The sequence below is a fragment of the Nothobranchius furzeri genome, chromosome 4 (assembly GCF_043380555.1).
Source record: "Nothobranchius furzeri strain GRZ-AD chromosome 4, NfurGRZ-RIMD1, whole genome shotgun sequence".
NCBI lineage: Eukaryota > Metazoa > Chordata > Actinopteri > Cyprinodontiformes > Nothobranchiidae > Nothobranchius > Nothobranchius furzeri.
This window is the reverse complement of record NC_091744.1, coordinates 61,690,585-61,709,688: the sequence shown is the minus strand read 5'-3', so window position 1 is coordinate 61,709,688 and position 19,104 is coordinate 61,690,585. Positions and strand designations below refer to the sequence as shown.

The 19,104-nt window shown below is 41.8% G+C and overlaps 1 protein-coding gene across 1 annotated transcript in view; it reads left to right on the top strand.

Moving 5' to 3' along the window:
• The window catches only part of tubgcp6 (tubulin gamma complex component 6), a 36,322-nt gene extending 19,308 nt beyond the window's left edge, over positions 1-17,014 (top strand). The window contains exons 14-25 of the mRNA XM_015964133.3: positions 2,397-2,512; positions 3,038-3,176; positions 3,434-3,514; positions 3,607-5,092; positions 5,305-5,460; positions 7,427-7,595; positions 7,847-7,988; positions 9,531-9,725; positions 10,263-10,395; positions 10,967-11,180; positions 12,677-12,870; positions 16,632-17,014. Of these exons, the coding sequence (XP_015819619.1) occupies positions 2,397-2,512; positions 3,038-3,176; positions 3,434-3,514; positions 3,607-5,092; positions 5,305-5,460; positions 7,427-7,595; positions 7,847-7,988; positions 9,531-9,725; positions 10,263-10,395; positions 10,967-11,180; positions 12,677-12,870; positions 16,632-16,723 (3,117 nt within the window). The 3' untranslated portion in view covers positions 16,724-17,014. The remainder of the gene's footprint in view (positions 1-2,396; positions 2,513-3,037; positions 3,177-3,433; positions 3,515-3,606; positions 5,093-5,304; positions 5,461-7,426; positions 7,596-7,846; positions 7,989-9,530; positions 9,726-10,262; positions 10,396-10,966; positions 11,181-12,676; positions 12,871-16,631) is intronic.
• Positions 17,015-19,104: the final 2,090 nt, after the last annotated feature.

The following is a 19,104-nucleotide window of genomic DNA, read 5'->3' as shown; positions in this document are numbered from 1 at the left end:
TTGTTGGTCTCGCTGAACTGCCACACTTCCCTGGGTCCTCCACTCATTACGCACTTGCATATTTAGCAACAGAACACCACTGGTGTGTGAGGTTTGTGGCTCAGTAATACCAGAGAAGGAGAAACAGTCCCAAAAATAAAAACGCCATTTGAAGTTATGAACGACAAAAGATGTTTGGACCTAGAAAATGGCGACTGGTGTTTAGCGCTATCTCTCTTCCTCCAGGATTGCGGGTTTGCGGTTCCGGCAGAAGCGTCTTAGGGAAGATACCTGAGGGGACGGATGAATATTCCGTGGCCTCTTGTTCCGTACATCAGAAAAAGTCAGAAATTTAACTGTAGTCTCAGAACTCATTCACATAAAAATCTAGGCATGGAACGCAATTAAAAAAGTTAATCCAATTAAATTATTAATTAATTAATCTTGATTAATCATATTTTAATTGTTAAAGAGAATTTGCACCCAAGCTATTTTTTTAAAATAAACAAAAAATGTTAGTGAGACACAGTTGACTTACTTAACAACACTTTAAACAGTATATTTCTGTAACCACAAGGTGTATTTAATTACTTTGGTCTTTACTTGACTTTAGTATTTACGGTAATTACTTTGGTCTTTACTTTAGTATTTAATTACTTTGGTCTTTATTTTAGGATATAATTACATTGGCCTTTACTTTAGTATTGACCTACTTTGGTCTTTACTTTTGGGATTTAATTACTTTGGTCTTTACTTTAGTATTGAACTACTTTGGTCTTTACTTTAGTATTTAATTACTTTGGTCTTTACTTTAGTATTGAACTGCTTTGGCCTTTACTTTAGTATTTAATTACTTTGGTCTTTACTTTACTTCAGTATTTAATGACTTTGGTCTTTACTTTAGTATTTAATTACTTTGGTCTTTACTTTAGGATAGAATTACATTGGTCTTTACTTTAGTATTGACCTACTTTGGTCTTTACTTTGGTATTTAATTACTTTGGTCTTTACTTTAGTATTGAACTACTTTGGTCTTTACTTTAGTATTTAATTACTTTGGTCTTTACTTTAGTATTGAACTGCTTTGGCCTTTACTTTAGTATTTAATTATTTTGGTCTTTACTTTACTTCAGTATTTAATGACTTTGGTCTTTAGTATTTAATTACTTTGTTCTTTAGTATTGAACTACTTTGGTCTTTACTTTAGTATTGAACTGCTTTGGCCTTTACTTTAGTATTTAATTACTTTGGTCTTTACTTTACTTCAGTATTTAATGACTTTGGTCTTTACTTTAGTATTTAATTACTTTGGTCTTTACTTTAATATTGAACTACTTTGGTCTTTACTTTACATTAGTATTTAATTACTTTGGTCTTTACTTTAGTATTGAACTACTTTGGTCTTTACATTAGTATTTAATTACTTTGGTCTTTACTTTAGCATTGAACTACTTTGGTCTTTACTTTACATTAGTATTTAATTACTTTGGTCTTTACTTTACATTAGTATTTAAGTACTTTGGTCTTTACTTTAGCATTGAACTACTTTGGTCTTTACTTTACATTAGTATTTAATTACTTTGGTCTTTACTTTACATTAGTATTTAATTACTTTGGTCTTTACTTTACATTAGTATTTAATTACTTTGGTCTTTACTTTAGCATTGAACTACTTTGGTCTTTACTTTACATTAGGATTTAATTACTTTGGTCTCCCTCTCAAAGTTAAGGACAGACTTTATGAGAGTACTAATGTATTTTTCACATTTGTTTTTGTTCTCTCATCAGAATGATGCAAAAATAATTTAATAAGTGGTGTGATTAAACTGATTTTTCACTTTACATTAGAATCCATTGGCTGTAAATAATATTTATTAGACTATAATTCAGTTTAGACTAGTCAAATTAAATTAATTATATCTTTGTTATTAATAAGGCCTTTCTGTATCTGAATAAATGTGTTTAGCTTATATTTGTAGATTATACATGACTAAATTTAATCATTATCGGGTGATCATGAAGTTTTTAATTTGGTGTTTATTTAAAAAGTTTCATGATCTGGTGTAATTACGACTTTATCTTTACTGTTTCAGTCTAATTTTAAACTTGGGACATAAGCAAGAAAAGAATAAATTAGTTTTTCCAGACATTTACCTCCGTTACCATGGTAATTTAGCCGTTGCATCCTTTATAACATCCTAAACTTAGACTTTCAGCTCAACATAGTTAAATCTCACTCGGTGGTTCTGTTCTAAGCATCAATTGCTCATCTGTCACATGTACTCCCCGCTAACCTCCCACTAAAGAAAAATCCAAGTACACTTTTAGAAGAAAACAGTGTCATGATTTAAAGAAAATGTGCCACAGCTTCTAAGCTTAAGGCAGTGATGTATGTGTGTTTGTGTATCTGTGAGCAGTGGAGAAACGCAGCCAAGAAGAAGCAGGAGGAGGACGACTTCAGCTTTGCCAGAGAGCTGAGAGACAGAGAGAAGAGACTACAAGCCCTGGAGGAGCAGCTGGAGCAGAGAGCCAGGTCTGACAGCTTCTGCAGTCACAAATTCTTGACAGTCCATGTTAGGATTTTATTTGATGTACAATATATGCTGAAAGTGCCTAGACATCATTTGAGGTATGGCATATGCAAGCTGATGGACTGCTGCCACGTTTCCGTACATTTGGAGTACTGGTGATGCCACGGCACGGGCAAATGCTATCGGGAGTTTGCCATGCAAGCAGCCAGCTGTTATTATTCAGCCTGACTACATGTTGGGGATCGGAGAGAGCCAAAGCTGAGAGTACCTTCCATCTGCAGCTTTTCAAACAGCCCCTTCACATAATTTCCTGCTTCTTCCCAAGGGAGTCTTTGCTTTTATGTTTTTAGGAGAGTCAGGAAATAAAATAATTCACAAATCTGATGAGAAATCTGAGCATCAAATTAATGAATACATTTAAATTTAAATCCGATTCTAGTGTACTAACGCGCTTGCTGGGGATTCCATGTTGCTGTGTTTAAACTCTCTTGTCAACGTCTACTTTTCGTTCCTATCTCTAACCGTAGGAAGGAGCTGATCGCTCAGTACAGCCGTTTATCAGAGGACGCAGCTCGCAGGGAGAGACGGGCCCTATGGAGAGTGCAGCGAATGAGACTCAGCCAAGCCCGGGCCCACTTCTTCATGCTTGACAGGCAGAAAATTCAAGTTTGTGATAAATACACACACAGAAAATGAGACTGATAAACTTTGTACAGCTAATCCTACGCCAAGGCCAACGTCTTACCCTACCTTTCTAAGGAAATCTATCTAGATTGCCAAAATGTACACTGTCCTGTTAAGTTGTATTAAAATGATCTTCCTGCATCAGATAATCAATTTGTCTTCTAGGATGAAGGATGCATGACTTGGTATATTTTATGACTAAATTAGCTTTAATCAAAGCTTTTGGCATTGTTTTGCAGACAATGCTGGAGAATTACCCTTTAGCCGAGGAGAGACCCCCCGATGTATTACCAGCTGTTCCCGCAGCACAACAAACACATGTAATAATATTTTTATTCTACACTTTTCTCAGTTATTCTTCTAGAAATGTGGTCAAATTCCAACTTCTTGCTTGCGTCGTTTGCCTCCTCAGGAGGAGCAGTCAGCTGAGACTGTGCCCCCCCCACAGGGTTCATCTACAGCAGAAGCTGCTCTCATCTCTGAGGACGTTGACATCGGTGACCTTCTCCCTAAATCACCAAAGCCTGACAGTCAGCAAGTGGATAAAGCCCTGGAAGGGATTGGTTCTGACCTGCCTGAAGCCGGCCCTGCTGCACATCTTGTAGAGTATGACTTTAGCGCCCCCTATAGTCCACTTGAAGGTATTGTTGGCCAAGCCTCGGTCCAGTCCAGACCTCGTTGGGGGGCTGCAGTCCAGCCTGAGCTGATCCAAAACCTAAATCCACTCAAAGAACATATGTCTCGAGAAGGTCTGGCTGATGGTGCCTTGGCTGCCATAGCAACAGAAGATGACAAACATCCAGGTGGTCACACTGCACTCATACGTTGTTCTGATGACGGAAAACCTTTAGAGGCAAACAATCAACTCCACAGCTCAGAGGCTCCAGATAAAGCTGCTGAAGGGATTTCTCTCTCAGACATCAAGAGTTCAGTCTCCACTGCTTGTGTCATTGATGTCTGTCAGTCCTCCTTCCATGGACATTACTCAGATGCTCACATAAAGACTAGACATTATGTATCAGAGGTAGCTGCTCCCTCCCCAGATGTTCATGGTCATGCCTCAGACTCACGCATCAAGATCGGAGAAAATGTTTCCGGTGCGAGTGCTCCTCCACCGTCCTCCAGGACACACAGACACTCGTCTGATGCTCACATCAAAATTGGGGAAAATGTTTCTGAATTTGTCCCTCGTCTCCCAACTCCTAATGTCCACGGCCACGTTTCTGAGGCCCACATCAAAGTTGGGGAGCTCGTATCGGACATAACAGCTTCTCTGCTGCCACCCAGTGTCCATGGCCACATCTCAGATTCTCATATAAAGGTTGGGGACAACGCTTCAGACTTTGTGTCTCTGCGTCCTGCTCCCAGTATTCATGGACACTCCTCAGATGCTCATATTACAGTAGGTGAGTTTGTGTCCAACGTAAGTGAAGCAAGACCTCGTCTGAGCAAACACGGTCATGTCTCTGACTGCTCCCTTCAGCCGGGCTGCGTGGTTTCAGGAGCAGAGCCACCCTCCTCCGCTTTGCCTGGAAGTTCCTATGGACACTCCTCAGATTCAGCCTTAGGTGTTGGATGTGTGGTTTTAGGAGATGAGCCCAAACGTTCGCCATTACCCGGCAGCACCCATGGTCATTCATCAGACTCTAACTTAGGTGTCGGATGCGTCGTCTCCAAAGTGGATCAGCTTCCATCACCGCTGCCAGGCAGCGCCTACGGCCACTCGTCAGACTCGACCCTGGGAGTCGGGTGTGTGGTGTTGGGGACAGCAGCTCCTCCTGCTGCTTCACTAGGCAGCGCCTACGGACACTCGTCAGACTCCTCACTGGGGGTTGGGTGTGTGGTGAAAGGGAGAGACTCCAAGCACCAGCTGAAGACAAAAGACTTGGACAATAAAGGTACTAAACAGTTGGGCACAACATTGTAGACTAAAGAGGAAAATATGAAGCTGAAGGAAGAATCTGATGTGAAAGGAAATTTGTCACTAATATTTTTAATGTAAAGTAGAAGAATTTTCAACTGGATTGCTTTAAAAAGTCAATGTCAATTTCAAAATAAATGATGTTCCTGAACCTACAAAGATGAACACGTTTTCAATATTCTTCTCCAGGGTGTGGAAGCCCCACTGAGCAGCTTGTTGAAGGGACTGGATGCTGGATGTCTGGTTCTGTTTTATCTCCTGGGGAGAAGTCGGAGCAGGAATACCTTATGGCTTTAGCCTCTCGGTACCAAGTGGAACATTATGAAGACTGCTACAACTTGATGAGTGAGTGGAAAATGTGCTACTGGCTCACACTGGTCCCTTATCGTGTTGACTCTCACAAGATGAATGAAACTTGAATGAATCTGCATACCATGGTGTGTAAATCCTGTAGGAACCTGATAACAAGTATTACAGATTAAGTTCCGGTTCAGAACCGGTTCTACTTTATATTCAAATAAAACGGCTTAGGCTGTTATTGAAATCCAGAAAACTTTATTTATCCCTGAGAGAAAACAACGTAATGTAGCTTCAGCTGTGTTGAAGAGGGTTAAGTAGGGTGTAGTTAACCCTTTAGTAAAGTCTTTAAGGCATAATAAGTTTCACGCTTCTCCCTTCTACTGTTTCAAAGCGGGATTAAAACTGTTGTAAATAACTGTGTCGCAGCCTGCTGTAGCTAGCGCTAACACAAGCCAACTGATACTGAATAAGCCACAAAGTAAAGAGATCCACACAGTTGGAGAAAAAATATGATTACTTAGTCCAGTAGCAACAAAGCCAGGTCACCATCATTCCATGATTTCATAGCCTCCTTCAGCTTCCTCAAACGACTGTAGGCCGTGCCGATGTTCACTCTGGCTTTAGCTCTTTGCTTTCCCTCCAAAATAAATTACTCTCTTGCTTTTACTTCCAAGTTCTACCATGATGCCAAAAAAAACCTGCAAAATGCTTCTCTTTCTTTTCAGTTGGCGAATTTGAAAAGCTAACTGCTGTTCTTTATATGAGCCACAGGCGCCGTAAACAGCTGTTACTGTAAAACAGGTAGACCTCCCACCAGTGTTACTACCTAAACCCCAAAACACTTAAGTGCAGTTTCTGGTCAGCAGAGGGCTAAAGAGTGTTTTCCAATGAGAAGTTACTCAAGTTTTTAACTAAAGAACTACTGAACCCAGTTTTGAAAGCAACAGCTTAAAGTGTTAAAAACACTTTAGTGTTGAGAAACCATTGTTTACGTATTCTTTTTGAAAATTATTGGTCACTGACTGGTTTTTCATGCAGGCTGAAGATCAGAATAGTCTCCTACACCTATCTCCTGCATTAGATTTGAAATAAAATAGACGGTAAAACTCTAGGATTTGAAAAGCCCGACAGTTCTTCGTCAACCTGTCGCTTAGACTCGCCCATATTGGCTCATGACGAGGAAGGCGGCCGTTGGTTTAGCATCAAGGGAAACCGCAGCAAATGTCTCAACTAGCAGAAGCTAACTGTTAGCACTAGCAGCTCCACCACACAGCAGAACATCTCCAGGCTTGGGATAGTTGTGGTGATAAAACATCAAAATTGCAAAGCAAAGTCAGTGGTAGAGTCACGTTGCTGTTGGCCAATGCAAGGCGAGATGTCCAAATATCAGTAAATAAGACTCCAAATCCTGTCGTCTGAATCTGCTTTCTTTCTCTGACCAAACTCTCTGTGCTGAAACAGACGCATGCGAGTGACACCCCCCACCCCACCCAATCTCAGCCAAATCTGAGATGATTGGGTACCGATTTGTGGTGCTACATGATCACTGCAGCCTCTCTCCTTTTCCATCAAAAGCAGTAATGGTTTATGAAAACCAGATTTATGGTTGGGTGGGGTGTGCCATGCTTCGTTACACTCGGATTCTTTCCTTTTCACTCTTTATTTGTAGTTCATTCATGCAGCGAGTCGTCATGCCTAACCCAATCAGCATCTGCACGGCGGAACACATCTCCCATCCGCTGATCAAAGTCGGAAACCAGAATTATTTATGCAGCTTTCTATAAATATCCAGAAGGACAAAGCAAGTAGAGCAGCTTTCTTCAGCCCAGCTGATTCAGGTCAAATAAAATTGTTTGGCCGAGAAAGAAATTTGAGAAAATGATTTATGTTTATCAGAATCAGGTTAAAAATTCACATGTCTTGCATTTGACATCTATGTTTTACTGTCGCAGACGTTATGTAAAGCAGCTCCCCACATTTCCTCAGCCTGTCGCCTCTCCCTCTCACACAGCTCTGTCTCCTGAGTGTCAGCTGCTGAAGCAGGTGACTCGGGGCCCCTGGGGACTTCCTGTGGACCCCACACTCCGCAGAGCCACAGACACCACAGCTGTCCATCTCAGTGAGATGGTCTCTCTTCCTGTACTGATAAAACACTCTGTCACCGCGCCGCTCATCACACAGTGAGTCCGTCTGAAGCGGCGCCGCAGGAGGAGGAATTACACCTTTCCCATATGAACTTTTGATGACTCATCCATTCTATTAAGCCTAATGCAATGTCAGGGGAAGCACATTTTAAAATAATGCTAAGATAATTAAGCCTTAAATGTTTGGTGCTGCCTTTCCAGAATCACACATCTGTAAAAATACCTTGGAAACAATGAAGGTTGATGTGTAATAAGGTTCAGTTCTCCTCTCTTTCCTCCCTTCTCAGCGTGTCTTTGGTGAATAAGGCTGCGGTGGACTACTTCTTTGTGGGGTTGGGAGTGGAACGACACTTCGAGGCCCTGCGCCACTTCCTGCTGATGGAGGATGGAGAGTTTGCACAGTCACTCAGTGATCTGATATTTGAGAAGGTGACTCTTTTGTGTTGATGGCATCTGTGTAGCTTCAACAGGGTAGATCTTGGACATTCATTTTAGTCCACACACAAAACCTTGTGCTGTCAAGTTGAAAGGAAGGCAATGATGCTTTTGTCTCTCTCTGTGTGTGTGTGTGTGTGTGTGTGTGTGTGTGTGTGTGTGTGTGTGTGTGTGTGTGTGTGTGTGTGTGTGTGTGTGTGTGTGTGTGTGTGTGTGTGTTTATCAAAAATGTCTCATAAACCACTGAATGGGTTTCATTAAACCTTTAAAAAGTAATTATTAGACAACTGATAAACTTCTGAAGTTAACTCAAGGTGGTTCCTTCAGCCAGCCGACCTTAAAAACCATAAACATGGCTGTTAATCAGTTTTACAGATGGAGGTAGTAGAGCCAGTCACATCCACAGCACAAAATATTAGTTTAAATTCTTGACATGAAAGGCAGTGCGGGGTTAGAACTTCTTCAAGATATGAGAGGCCTTTAAAGGTGAACTAGGCACTTTTGGCTTACTTTTAGCACCCCCCAGTGTCCATTTGTAGAACCAAAAACAAAACGTATCTCCTCGCTGATCGTTAGTCTTTAATCCAATGGTTTATATCTAGCCTTTAATCTAATCTAAATCTAACCGTAATCTACCAGCTGAAATTTCTCCTCAGTCTTCATTAGTGTCTGCAGGAGTGATTTGTCACTAAATTGCAGGAAATGTGCTGGAACCAGACTGTAGTGTGAGGTATGTTAAGTTCCAACAGAGCGAAGTTGTAAATGGAATATTCTGGCCACACGGGGCGATTGGGGCTAAGTGGCCTGTGACAGGTCATTTTAGCACATACTGGCTCAAGAGAATGATTTAAAAATATGAAAAAGTTACAAAGCATCCCTTTAATATGATATTTATTTAAGTTTTAGTGATGTATGATCTCCGCTTCATCTGCTTTTAGCTTGTGACTAATCAGAGATTTCCTCTCATCGAGTGTTTGTAAGCTGTAGTTAAGAATAAGTAAACATGTTTTTTCTTACATTTCTGCTTTAGTGAGGGTGTTTATTGTCTCTGGCTGCATGTGGTGTAATTCTTGAACCTGTCATTTCTATAGCTGGATAGTTCGCTCCTCAGGTGTTTTTAAGGAAAACGCAGCATCCTGTTCATTAATATAGTGAATACTTTTTATAAGAGTAATGGAGATAAGTTCACACACACACACACGACAGAGAACTGCAAGTTGGAGTGGTGTCGCTGCTTGTGAGTGTTCTGAATCGGATCTCAGTGCCAGACTGAAGCTTCCTGTCTCCCAACAACAAGCACAGCCTCCTCTAACACCTCGGTGCTGTTCTGCAGAAACATTCATGTACATCTGCCTCTTGAGGCTCATGAGACAGAAGGTGTTGTTTATCCAGCCAAAGCACTAATTTCACTGATTGGCACACCTTCAGCTACACAGGAAGCTAATCTCGTAATCATCTCCCGGTTGTGCTTCTGTGAGAGAAACACTTAAGTCCTAACAACGTGTTTATTGGTCTGGACTGTGTGTGTCCTCTCAGATGGGCAGTGGTCAGACCCCGGGGGAGCTGCTGACTCCTCTGGTGCTCAACTCTATCCTCAGTAAAGCTCTACAGTACAGCCTGCACGGGGACACGCCTTTAGCCTCCAACTTCACCTTCGCCCTCCGCTTCCTCCCGCAAACCTTCCATCCTCACGCCCCGGACTCCCTCAACTGTTTGGAGCTGCGCTACAAGGTGAGGCAGTGTGAGCTTTGATGGAGTGGACCCTGACATCGTCTCGGCATGAGCGACAGCTTGAATGTGACAGCCTGCCATGTTTTGACAAACTGCCGTGTGTTTGGAGGATGAGCTTATCACACGTTTAAACAGATCAGCATCAGACTGTTCACGTTCTGCACACCTCCCCCTCCTGGAGCTGCTGACTCTCCACCTCCTGCTGCTCCCTGATTCCCAGAACTCCTTATCTTTAACACTTGCTTCACATGTTTTGCCTTTTTATGTTGTCATATTTCTCCCCCCTCGTCTGCCACCACACAGCCTTCCCCTCAAAATCCTCTCACCTTCCTTATCAGCGTCTGTGGCTTCACACCTTTCTCCTCTTGCCTGGCGTCATTCATTACTCTTCTTTTACCTGTTTTTAATTTATTTATTAATTTTTTGCTCAACTTTCCTTCCACCTTTCTGTTTTTTAAATCCAACAGGCTCTGTCAGCGTCACATCCCCGTCTTTTTTTATTTAACTTCTTTCCCTGCCCTTCGCGTTTCCCCTCAGGTGGACTGGCCGTTGAATATCATCATCACGGACAGCTGCATGAACAAGTACAACCGCTTGTTTTCATTCCTGCTGCAGCTCAAACACATGGTGTGGAGCCTCAGGGACGTTTGGTTCCACCTCAAGAAGACAGGTGAGGGAAACGGGAGCTGATCCCGGCTCGGACTCCAGCTCGCCTCAGAGCATCAGATTCTTCCTGTTGTGCTTTAGCTGCTCATAAAACATTCATAGGAGGGAATGTTGGAATTCTTTTATGATTTATTTATACAAAGCACCGGCCCAGGCAGAGGGATTGTTGTAAACATCACGCTTCACTGGGCTTGATTAGGTCGATCGGCGGTGTGCAGACTTTATACGAGCATCTTATAAAGAGGAGAAGAAAAAAGTTACTAACTAAAAGGATGTGAACTTGGGAGTTTACAGTGTAGTTTTAATGATTACATACAACACAGTTTTTGGCATAGCAAAACATCTAAATATATCTCTCTACATCTCTTTATGCTGGTTTATCTTGTTACTAAGTCCCATTGTTTTACTTTTATTGAACATAAAGCAGAATGTGAGTTTGTCAGCTGTTTCCAGGGCTCCAAAGTCTTTTTTTTTTTGTTCATACAAGCATAATCTCATGGCTGTGATTAGCATTTTCTCCCCCCTTTTTGCCCTGCGGCTCTAATTTTAACGTCTCTGTTCTCCGTGCGCCTCAGCCCTGGTGAAAGGTGCAGGTCGCTCCGTGCAGTTCCGCCAGCTGCAGCTGTACAGACACGAGATGCAGCATTTCGTCAAAGTCATTCAGGGTTACATCACCAGCCAGATCCTGCAAGTGTCCTGGACTGAGTTCACGGCCAAGCTTGCCACTGCCAACGACCTGGATGCCATACACCGCACACACGCCGACTATCTCAACAGAGCCATCTTCAGGTGAGAGCTGGAACTTATCCCTAAAAGAAATGCTTAAGAGAGTTTGTCTTTAATCCTTTAATGTCCACACCAAAAAATCTACAGTTGAACTGTTCTGTTTTAATTTATAACTGCAGAGGAGTTAAGTGCCTGTTTCATAGCTGGATGGTTGTGGGATTGAATCCCACTCAGTTTGTCACAGTCGTGTCCTTGGGCAAGACACGTAACCCTCCTCACCTGCTGGTGGTGTTCAGAGGAACCGGCGGCGCCTGTGCTCAGCAGCCTCGCCTGTCAGTGCGCACCAGGGCAGCTGTGGCTACATTGTAGCCCCTCACCACCAGGGTGTGAATGGGTGAATGACCAATTGTGTTGTAAAGCTTCTTGGGGAGGGGTTCTAGGACTCTAGAAGGTGCTATATCATACAGGCCCTTTACCATAATGTAAGGTAATAATCATACATTCACAAATGTTTTTATGTTTTCCTTTAATTTTCTTAGTTACATTCAGTTTATGTTTCAGTATGATGAACAGAATAAAATCTACTAAACCTTCGCCCCGAATGTGAAACGTCTACCGTGTTATGGGCTTGACACACGGGAGGCAACATCGCCTCTCCTCCATTCATTTTCAATGAGACGTGCGCGACAAAGCGATAATCGCGGGTCTCTCTCCTACCAAGCGAAACGCGAAAAACATGCGTGTGAAATTTTGCACTCGTGCACGTGTCGTGCACAGGCAACCCAGCGACGCGATCCCAGAAAGTTGAAACATTTTCAACTTTTCATCGCTGTCGCTCGGACGGGGACCAATCAACGGAGGTTTCATTCACTGACCAATGAGCGGACAGGATGCTCCGTACATCTCCGAGCAAACATGAAGGAGAAGTTGATTATTATTATGTTTTATAGTAAAATCAGAAGTAAGATTTCACATAACTCTAGCAGCACCTTGTGAAACATCATATCTACCGCTTTATTAACTCTGAACCGCTTAAATAACCTTAATTCCCTCCAACCTGACACAGCCAAACAAAACTACGGATGTTTCGATTTCGCCAGGGAACAGAACACGTAGACTGCTTTGCCGCTGGCCGCTGCCACAGGTCGCCTCCCGTGTGTCAGGTAATAAAAGCGACAGCGACAAATTTCGCTGATCGCGGTCGTTTGTCGCCTCCCATGTGTTGAGCCCATTAAACCTCAAAAACCTTCAGTCCTTCATCAAATCTGGCCATCAGGAGACCGAAGAGAAATAAATGTTTGACACATTGTTTATCTGCCACACTTCACTCCCATGATCTCACATTAAATCAGCTCCTCCTTCTCATAACACTCATTTGAATTCCAGATAGATGTGAGACTATCTGGTGAGCCCAATGAATGATTTAGTCTCTGGATGAATTAATCAGCAGAGGTTCTTAATGTCACACTGGGTGCATTATAATAATGGGGCATGTAGGAAAAGTTTTCTTTAATTCCACTTGAACTTTGACCTTTTCCCTGTGGGGTCCTCATCCCCAGGGGTCTGTTGACAGAGAAAGCAGCTCCAGTGATGAACATCATCCACAGCATCTTCAGCTTGATCCTTAAATTTCGGGCGCAGCTGATTGCACAGCCCTGGGGCAACCAACAGGGGGAGGCGGTGCACCCCAGCTTTATTGCCATGCAGCAGTCATACAACACCTTCAAGTACTACTCTCACTTCCTGTTTAAAGGTAAGAGCAGACTTGAACAGACCACTGACGGAAAGGCAAGGCTTTAGCAGCATTAGCTTTCAGCAGGAACTAAACTTGTTATTACGAGACAAGGGCTGATGTTGTTTAACGTTTAAAGAGCAAGTTCACTTAGAAAAAGTTTTTTTACTTGTTATTTTTGAAAGTTGATCAGTCACTCTGAGTTTCACGTTTAGGCTACCCCTATTTCCTGCATTAGCTGCCAATGGAAAATAGATGGGAAAACACTTGAATTAGGAACGCCAGTGCACATCACAATAAACACTTGCATTCATGGACTCACCCATCTTGGCTCCTTATGGGGAAGGCTGATGTTGGTTTAGCGTCCTGGAAGCAGCAGAGAATATCCCAGCTAGTAGAAGCTAACCATTAGCATTAGCAACTCCACAACACGACACTGCTCCAGGCTTGTGTTGTTGGTGGATCAAACTGAGTCAGTGGTAGAGTTACGTTGCTGTTAGCCAATCAGAGGCAAGATGTCCCAATATCAGGAAATAAGACTCCAAACACGAGAATAACAACTGTAAAAACACAGTGTTTAAGCTCTGCTGGCCAGCTAGAGATGCACGTGCACAAAGAGGCGTTGCTTCCATCTGTAAACACAGAAGTAGGGAGAGGGGCTTGTGGTGTAGGGCTGCAACAACGAATCGATGAATTCGATGAAAATCGATTACTAAAAGCGTTGGCAACGAATTGCGTCATCGATTCGTTGTGTCGCACAACTCTTCCAAAAGCGCCCCCCCCCCCCCTCCCGCCCACCGTTGCGCGCAGACCAGAGCAAGTCAGATCGGCGCGAGGGAGAGCCGCAGATCAGCGCGAGGGAGAGCCGCAGATCAGCGTGAGGGAGAGCCGGTACAGGCAGATCAGCGCGAGGGAGAGCCTGCAGACTTGCGCTGCTGCGAACCGGTTCCGCATTGTTGCACAGCGATCCAGGCAGCTGCTTCCAGCGCACGGTCCATTCTCAAAGTGGCGCAACCAAAAAACTATAATTAGCACACGATCGTTCTTGTCTGCACATGTTCTCTATTTTCTGTCTTATTTGTGCCTGAAGCGCTCTGCTGCGGAGCTCATCACCTGTGCTGTGGTGATTTCACCTCACGCAGCATCGAAAACGCGCTCTCCGCTTTGCGGTCAGGAGATCTCTTTGATCTGCTCAAAAGTAACTGATGAGGTGAAAAAGTAAGAATCCAGGCAACAGATTTTCTGGAGAATTATGAGGAGATGCAGGAAGATGAGAGACAGACAGGACAGGAAAATAGTTAAATAAAAACAAGAAAACAAAGTAAAATGTAGGTAGATTTATCTCCACTACACGTTTTTACCAGTAAAAAACAATAAGTTATGCACATGTCATATTTATACATCTGATACAATTCAGATCACCTTCAAAACTCAGTCACACACCCAGGGCCGTTTCAAGACATTTTGGGGGCCAAGGCAAAATGTCCCCCCCCCCCCCCCCCCCCCCATAACTGGGCTCCCCAGAAGCCTCTGTGTAATTGATGCCCTCTCCAGGAGTGTTAGTTATACAGTGTTTATAAAAGCCCCTCAGACATTACTGACATGTTCAAATGTTATCAGATGAAAAACTAAATTATCAGACACGCTGTCTCATCTGCTTCTTTTCTAAACTTGCAAAAAGTAACAAAACCATTTGAAAGCCACTATTTGTGGATTCTCTGAAAGTTTCCATGGAGTGAGTGACAACTTATTTTATCATTGATCCTATCGTCTAATCTCACAGCTGAAACAAGCATCCTTAATAATCTGTGCACAGGAAGCTTACCGATGCTGTAGTAAAACAAAAGGTATAATAATTTATTATTAATAAAACCTTGTTGCAGCACTAAAGCATAAAAATGAGATTTTGCATTAAATATGCAAAATATTTACATATGAATTGTTTTAGAGCCCTTTTATTGGCAGAATCTGATATTAATTTAGTTCTTACAAAAAATGGGTCCCAACATGGTTTGTGTGGCGTTGCCATAGTGTGACGTCATAGGCACAGATCCCCTGTCCTCTTGTTTGGAAATGGAAATATGATCACCCTACATTAAACAAACTGTCCACCCGGGCTTTTGCGCTGCACAGAGACGCTTTGCTGCCTACGACTGAATGTCAGTTGAGAGTCAGTCTCATGCAGACTGACCAATGAAGAGAGGGCCTCAAGTTAAGACCCTCTCCTCATTGGTCAGTCCACACGAGGTGGGTCAAAGGTTACTCTGGGCGGGTTACGTGTTGTCAGGCATTCAAGTATTGAGTATATTTACTGCATATTACAGTAAAATATTCTGTATGTGACCACATTATGGTGATCCTCGGGTCGTGATGATGGAGCCCTTGAATATTGTTGCCCAGGGTACAACAAAGTGTTAATCTGGCCCTGGTTCCGCCGTCACATTCCCGCAGAAACTGGTTGATCACACCGGGGCCAGACTACTAGCATGTGGTTTTACAACCACAATGTCCTCGGAAGCAAAAACGCTTTTAAAAGGGAGGGAGGAGTCCTAACTGTTGCTGCAGGCGTGTTGTGTGAGAGTGCAGTTATATACTGGTTAATATATTTTTGGGTTCAGTTGCTTTCATGTGGCCTAATGTGAGTCTATTTGGGATCATTGGAATGATCAGCAGCATTTCTTGATGTGACTTTATGGCAGTTGCCCAGGGCATCATCGCAAGGAGAATGGCATTCATTTACTTTTGTTTTATTTGGTATTTTTTCAGTCATTTTTGGAAATAGTGATCAATTTTGATTAATTCACAGCCTATGTTTAATTACATTTAAAATAAATGTCAACAGATGAGATCAAACAAAACAGATGAGAATTGCCCTTAAGCTGTTTAACTTGGACCAAGCATTTTAGGTCACAGATAGATGTAGCTTAGGGTCTCTGTCTATACACCTTATAAGACAATTTAGGTGATGGCATGTTGTTTTTCTGCTATTGAACTGTTTTCTAATAATGTTGTGTTAAATAAAGTGAAGGAAGGAGAGAAATAACGTTTCCCTAGCAGTTTTTAAAAATTTCCCCATGTAATCCGATTAATCGATTAATCGTGTCGAGACCCCATCCGATTAATCGATTATCCAAATAATCGTTTGTTGCAGCCCTATTGTGGTGCAGTATGTTTTTCTGCCTCTAGATGGTGTCCTCTGAGAAAATAATCTGGATTTTTGCTTCAATTGATGAACTTTAAGTCAGAAAGGCTGTAATGGAATACTTTGTGGGGGCAATGGTGGCACAGGAGTTAAGTGCTTGTCCCGTAATCGGAAGGTTGCATGTTCGAGCCCCGCTCAGTCTGTAGTGTCTTTGGGCAAGACGCTTAACCCACCTTGCCTGCTAGTGGTGTTCGGAGGGACCGGTGGCGCCATTGTACATCAGACTCGCCTCTGTCATTGTGCCCGGGGGCATCTGTGGCTACATCATAGCTCATTACCACTGGGGTGTGAATGTGTGTGTGAATGGGTGAATGACTGATTGTGTGCCTTGGGGGGGTTCCAGGAATCTAGAAGGCACCATACCAAATACAAACCATTTACTTTGCAATGGAAAAGTTGTTTTGAATTTAATCAGATAAATGAGCGAGGCAATGGCTTTTATGAGCTTTGACTTGGAAGACAGAGAAGTTTTGTCATCAGCGTTAAAGTGCATCATCATTAGCATCCGACTATTAGCTGGTGTGAATTCTTTACTGAAGCGAGGATAAAGGATGAACTCACAGCTCCTTTTTTTCCACAGTGGTGACTAAGCTGGTGAACAGAGGCTATCAGCCTCACTTAGAGGACTTTCTGCTTCGCATCAACTTCAACAACTACTACAAGGACTCCTAACACACAGGCTGCTCTGTTCTATGTGAGGAGAATTTTATCGTGTCACCAAAATATTTTAAAGTCAATCTCTGCTGTGCTTTATGACAAAACGTGGCTTTGATGAACTTAAATCAGTGTTGAATGCTGTCATTTCTGCACATTTGAATAACAAAGACTCTGTTAAGAGATCAAATTGTGTTAATCCATCTCTCATACACAGGTGTTGTAATGACAGGCATTTAAATCTAATATAAATTGGATGTGTCTGTGTGTAAATACAAATGTTTTGTTGAATAAAAGCTCTATTGTGGACTTTGTTGTTGAATTAATCCAAGATTTACAGAACATAAGATCAGTCTTTATGCAGATGATGTTTTACTCTTTCTCCGGAATTCTCAATCGTCTCTCTCTCATTCAATAGAACTGATAAACTCTTTTTCAAAAGTTTCAGATTACTCTATAAACTGGTTAAAATCCACAGTTCTACCAATTAATTTCTCTTTTGTCAATTTAATTAATACACAATTGGAGTCAAGGAATATCACATACCTGGGAATTAATGTCTCTCCCAAGTTAGCAGATCTAACCAAACTAAACTACATCCCACTTTTAAAGAAAGTGGAAGATGATCTTGCAAGATGGAAATCCTTACCTAACGTACAAATTTTAAAATTGATCATAAAGTCAGAGTTCTGACTGATACCCTAATATTATAAACGCTCTGTAAACCAGAATCGTTGGGGTGTCCAGCTCATGGCTCAAAAACTGAAGTGTTTGCTCTTCACCAACCAAAGAATGGTGGATAGATTTTTAAACCCTTTAGTGAACAGAAAAGCTGCACTTTAATTTTGAGCTCATCATTCCATTAAAGTAAGAAAACCCCACAACCTTCATCACTGAAAAAACTTTAGCTTGACTTAAAAGGCACAGATGCAAAACTCACCTTGACATGAACATTAAAAAATAATAAATCTATCCGTTTTCTGTCAGTAGGAATGTGACTGAAACAAGCCATTTTAAAAACTCCCCAGTTGTGATGTCACAAACACCACAAACAAGGAACGCTAGCAAGAGAAAGCTGCTGAAGGAGCAGCGGCTCTTCTCCCAGCCCCTCCTGGATAGTGAAGTTTATTTGCATATAGGGAGCCTAAGTCACGCCCATCTACTTATGTACTACGGGTTCTCAATTGCAAAAAAATAAAAATAATGGTAGTCTAAGAGGATAAAAGTTTTTTATGATCTCGTTTTATATGTGCCATGGATTTAGCACATGTCTGCATTTTAAAGGCACACTTTGATGCCAAGAAAATGCTTCTTTTCAAACTGCGACAAAAGTTATGTCCAGCAACAGGTAGTTTTCTTAAGGCGACAGCTGTGAAACGGCTCATTCTGGAAGCTACTGAAAATGTCAGTGGTAAATGACTTAATGTCATAGGAATTTAGTGCTAAGAACTTCATGAACATGTTTGGTATCCACCATGAAACTATTGTAACTTAAAAATAAAGTCACAATGTATTAAATATTTGTAAAAGCTTGTAGATAAAGACAGATGTAGCACTCTGGTAATATTTAATAACCTTTATGGCCTCGAATTAGTCACATTCACTGCATGTGGCCTTTAGGAGGAGAAAAAGGAGAGAAGAGTTTTAGTTAATTTGCTTTAGTTTTCCATTTATGCAAAACATGTCTTGTCCAGTAGCTCAATACCTAGCTGGCCTTGCTTCGTGCATTTCTGAGCCACATTAGACTTGATTTTCTTCAATTATTAAAAAAAGAAAAAGAGGCTATAATCTTTTGCAAAGGGAATGAGAGAAGAGTCATTTAATCATGTGCTGCAAGTCGTAGCATATGGACAGATTTACCACTATAGAGACACGCCAAAAGATCATATTTACAGACTTCAGAAGGAAATAAAACAGGATTTGTTTTGGGAAACTTGCAAAAGGATCTTGCATACAGATTATCTTCAGGTAATGTGGGATTAGATCCTGCACAACTTTTGTTTATTTTACCAGCATTCCTAAGATTTTAGCTCTAAAACATGATTGTGGGAGGAGAAGCGCAATCAGAGCAGAAACGTTTCACTTCATGCTGCTGCTTAAAACATGAGGGGACCAGTCGCTGCTGTCTTAATTAGTGCTGTCCAAACCAAACCGTTAATGTTCTTATAAAGGTACAAAGAGTGGATGAGAAATAAATGCTTTCTACATGAATAATTAAAGAATACATGAGTATAATAATAAACACCTCACATACAAGGTAACCAGATGATTACATTCTTCAAATACAAACACTTCAACTATATAAAATAAATGTAAACCTCACTGAAGGTGAGCCACTCACCACCTCCTCTTGGATGGCTGAGGTTCTTATAAACAACCGGTATCTATTGTGATGTGGA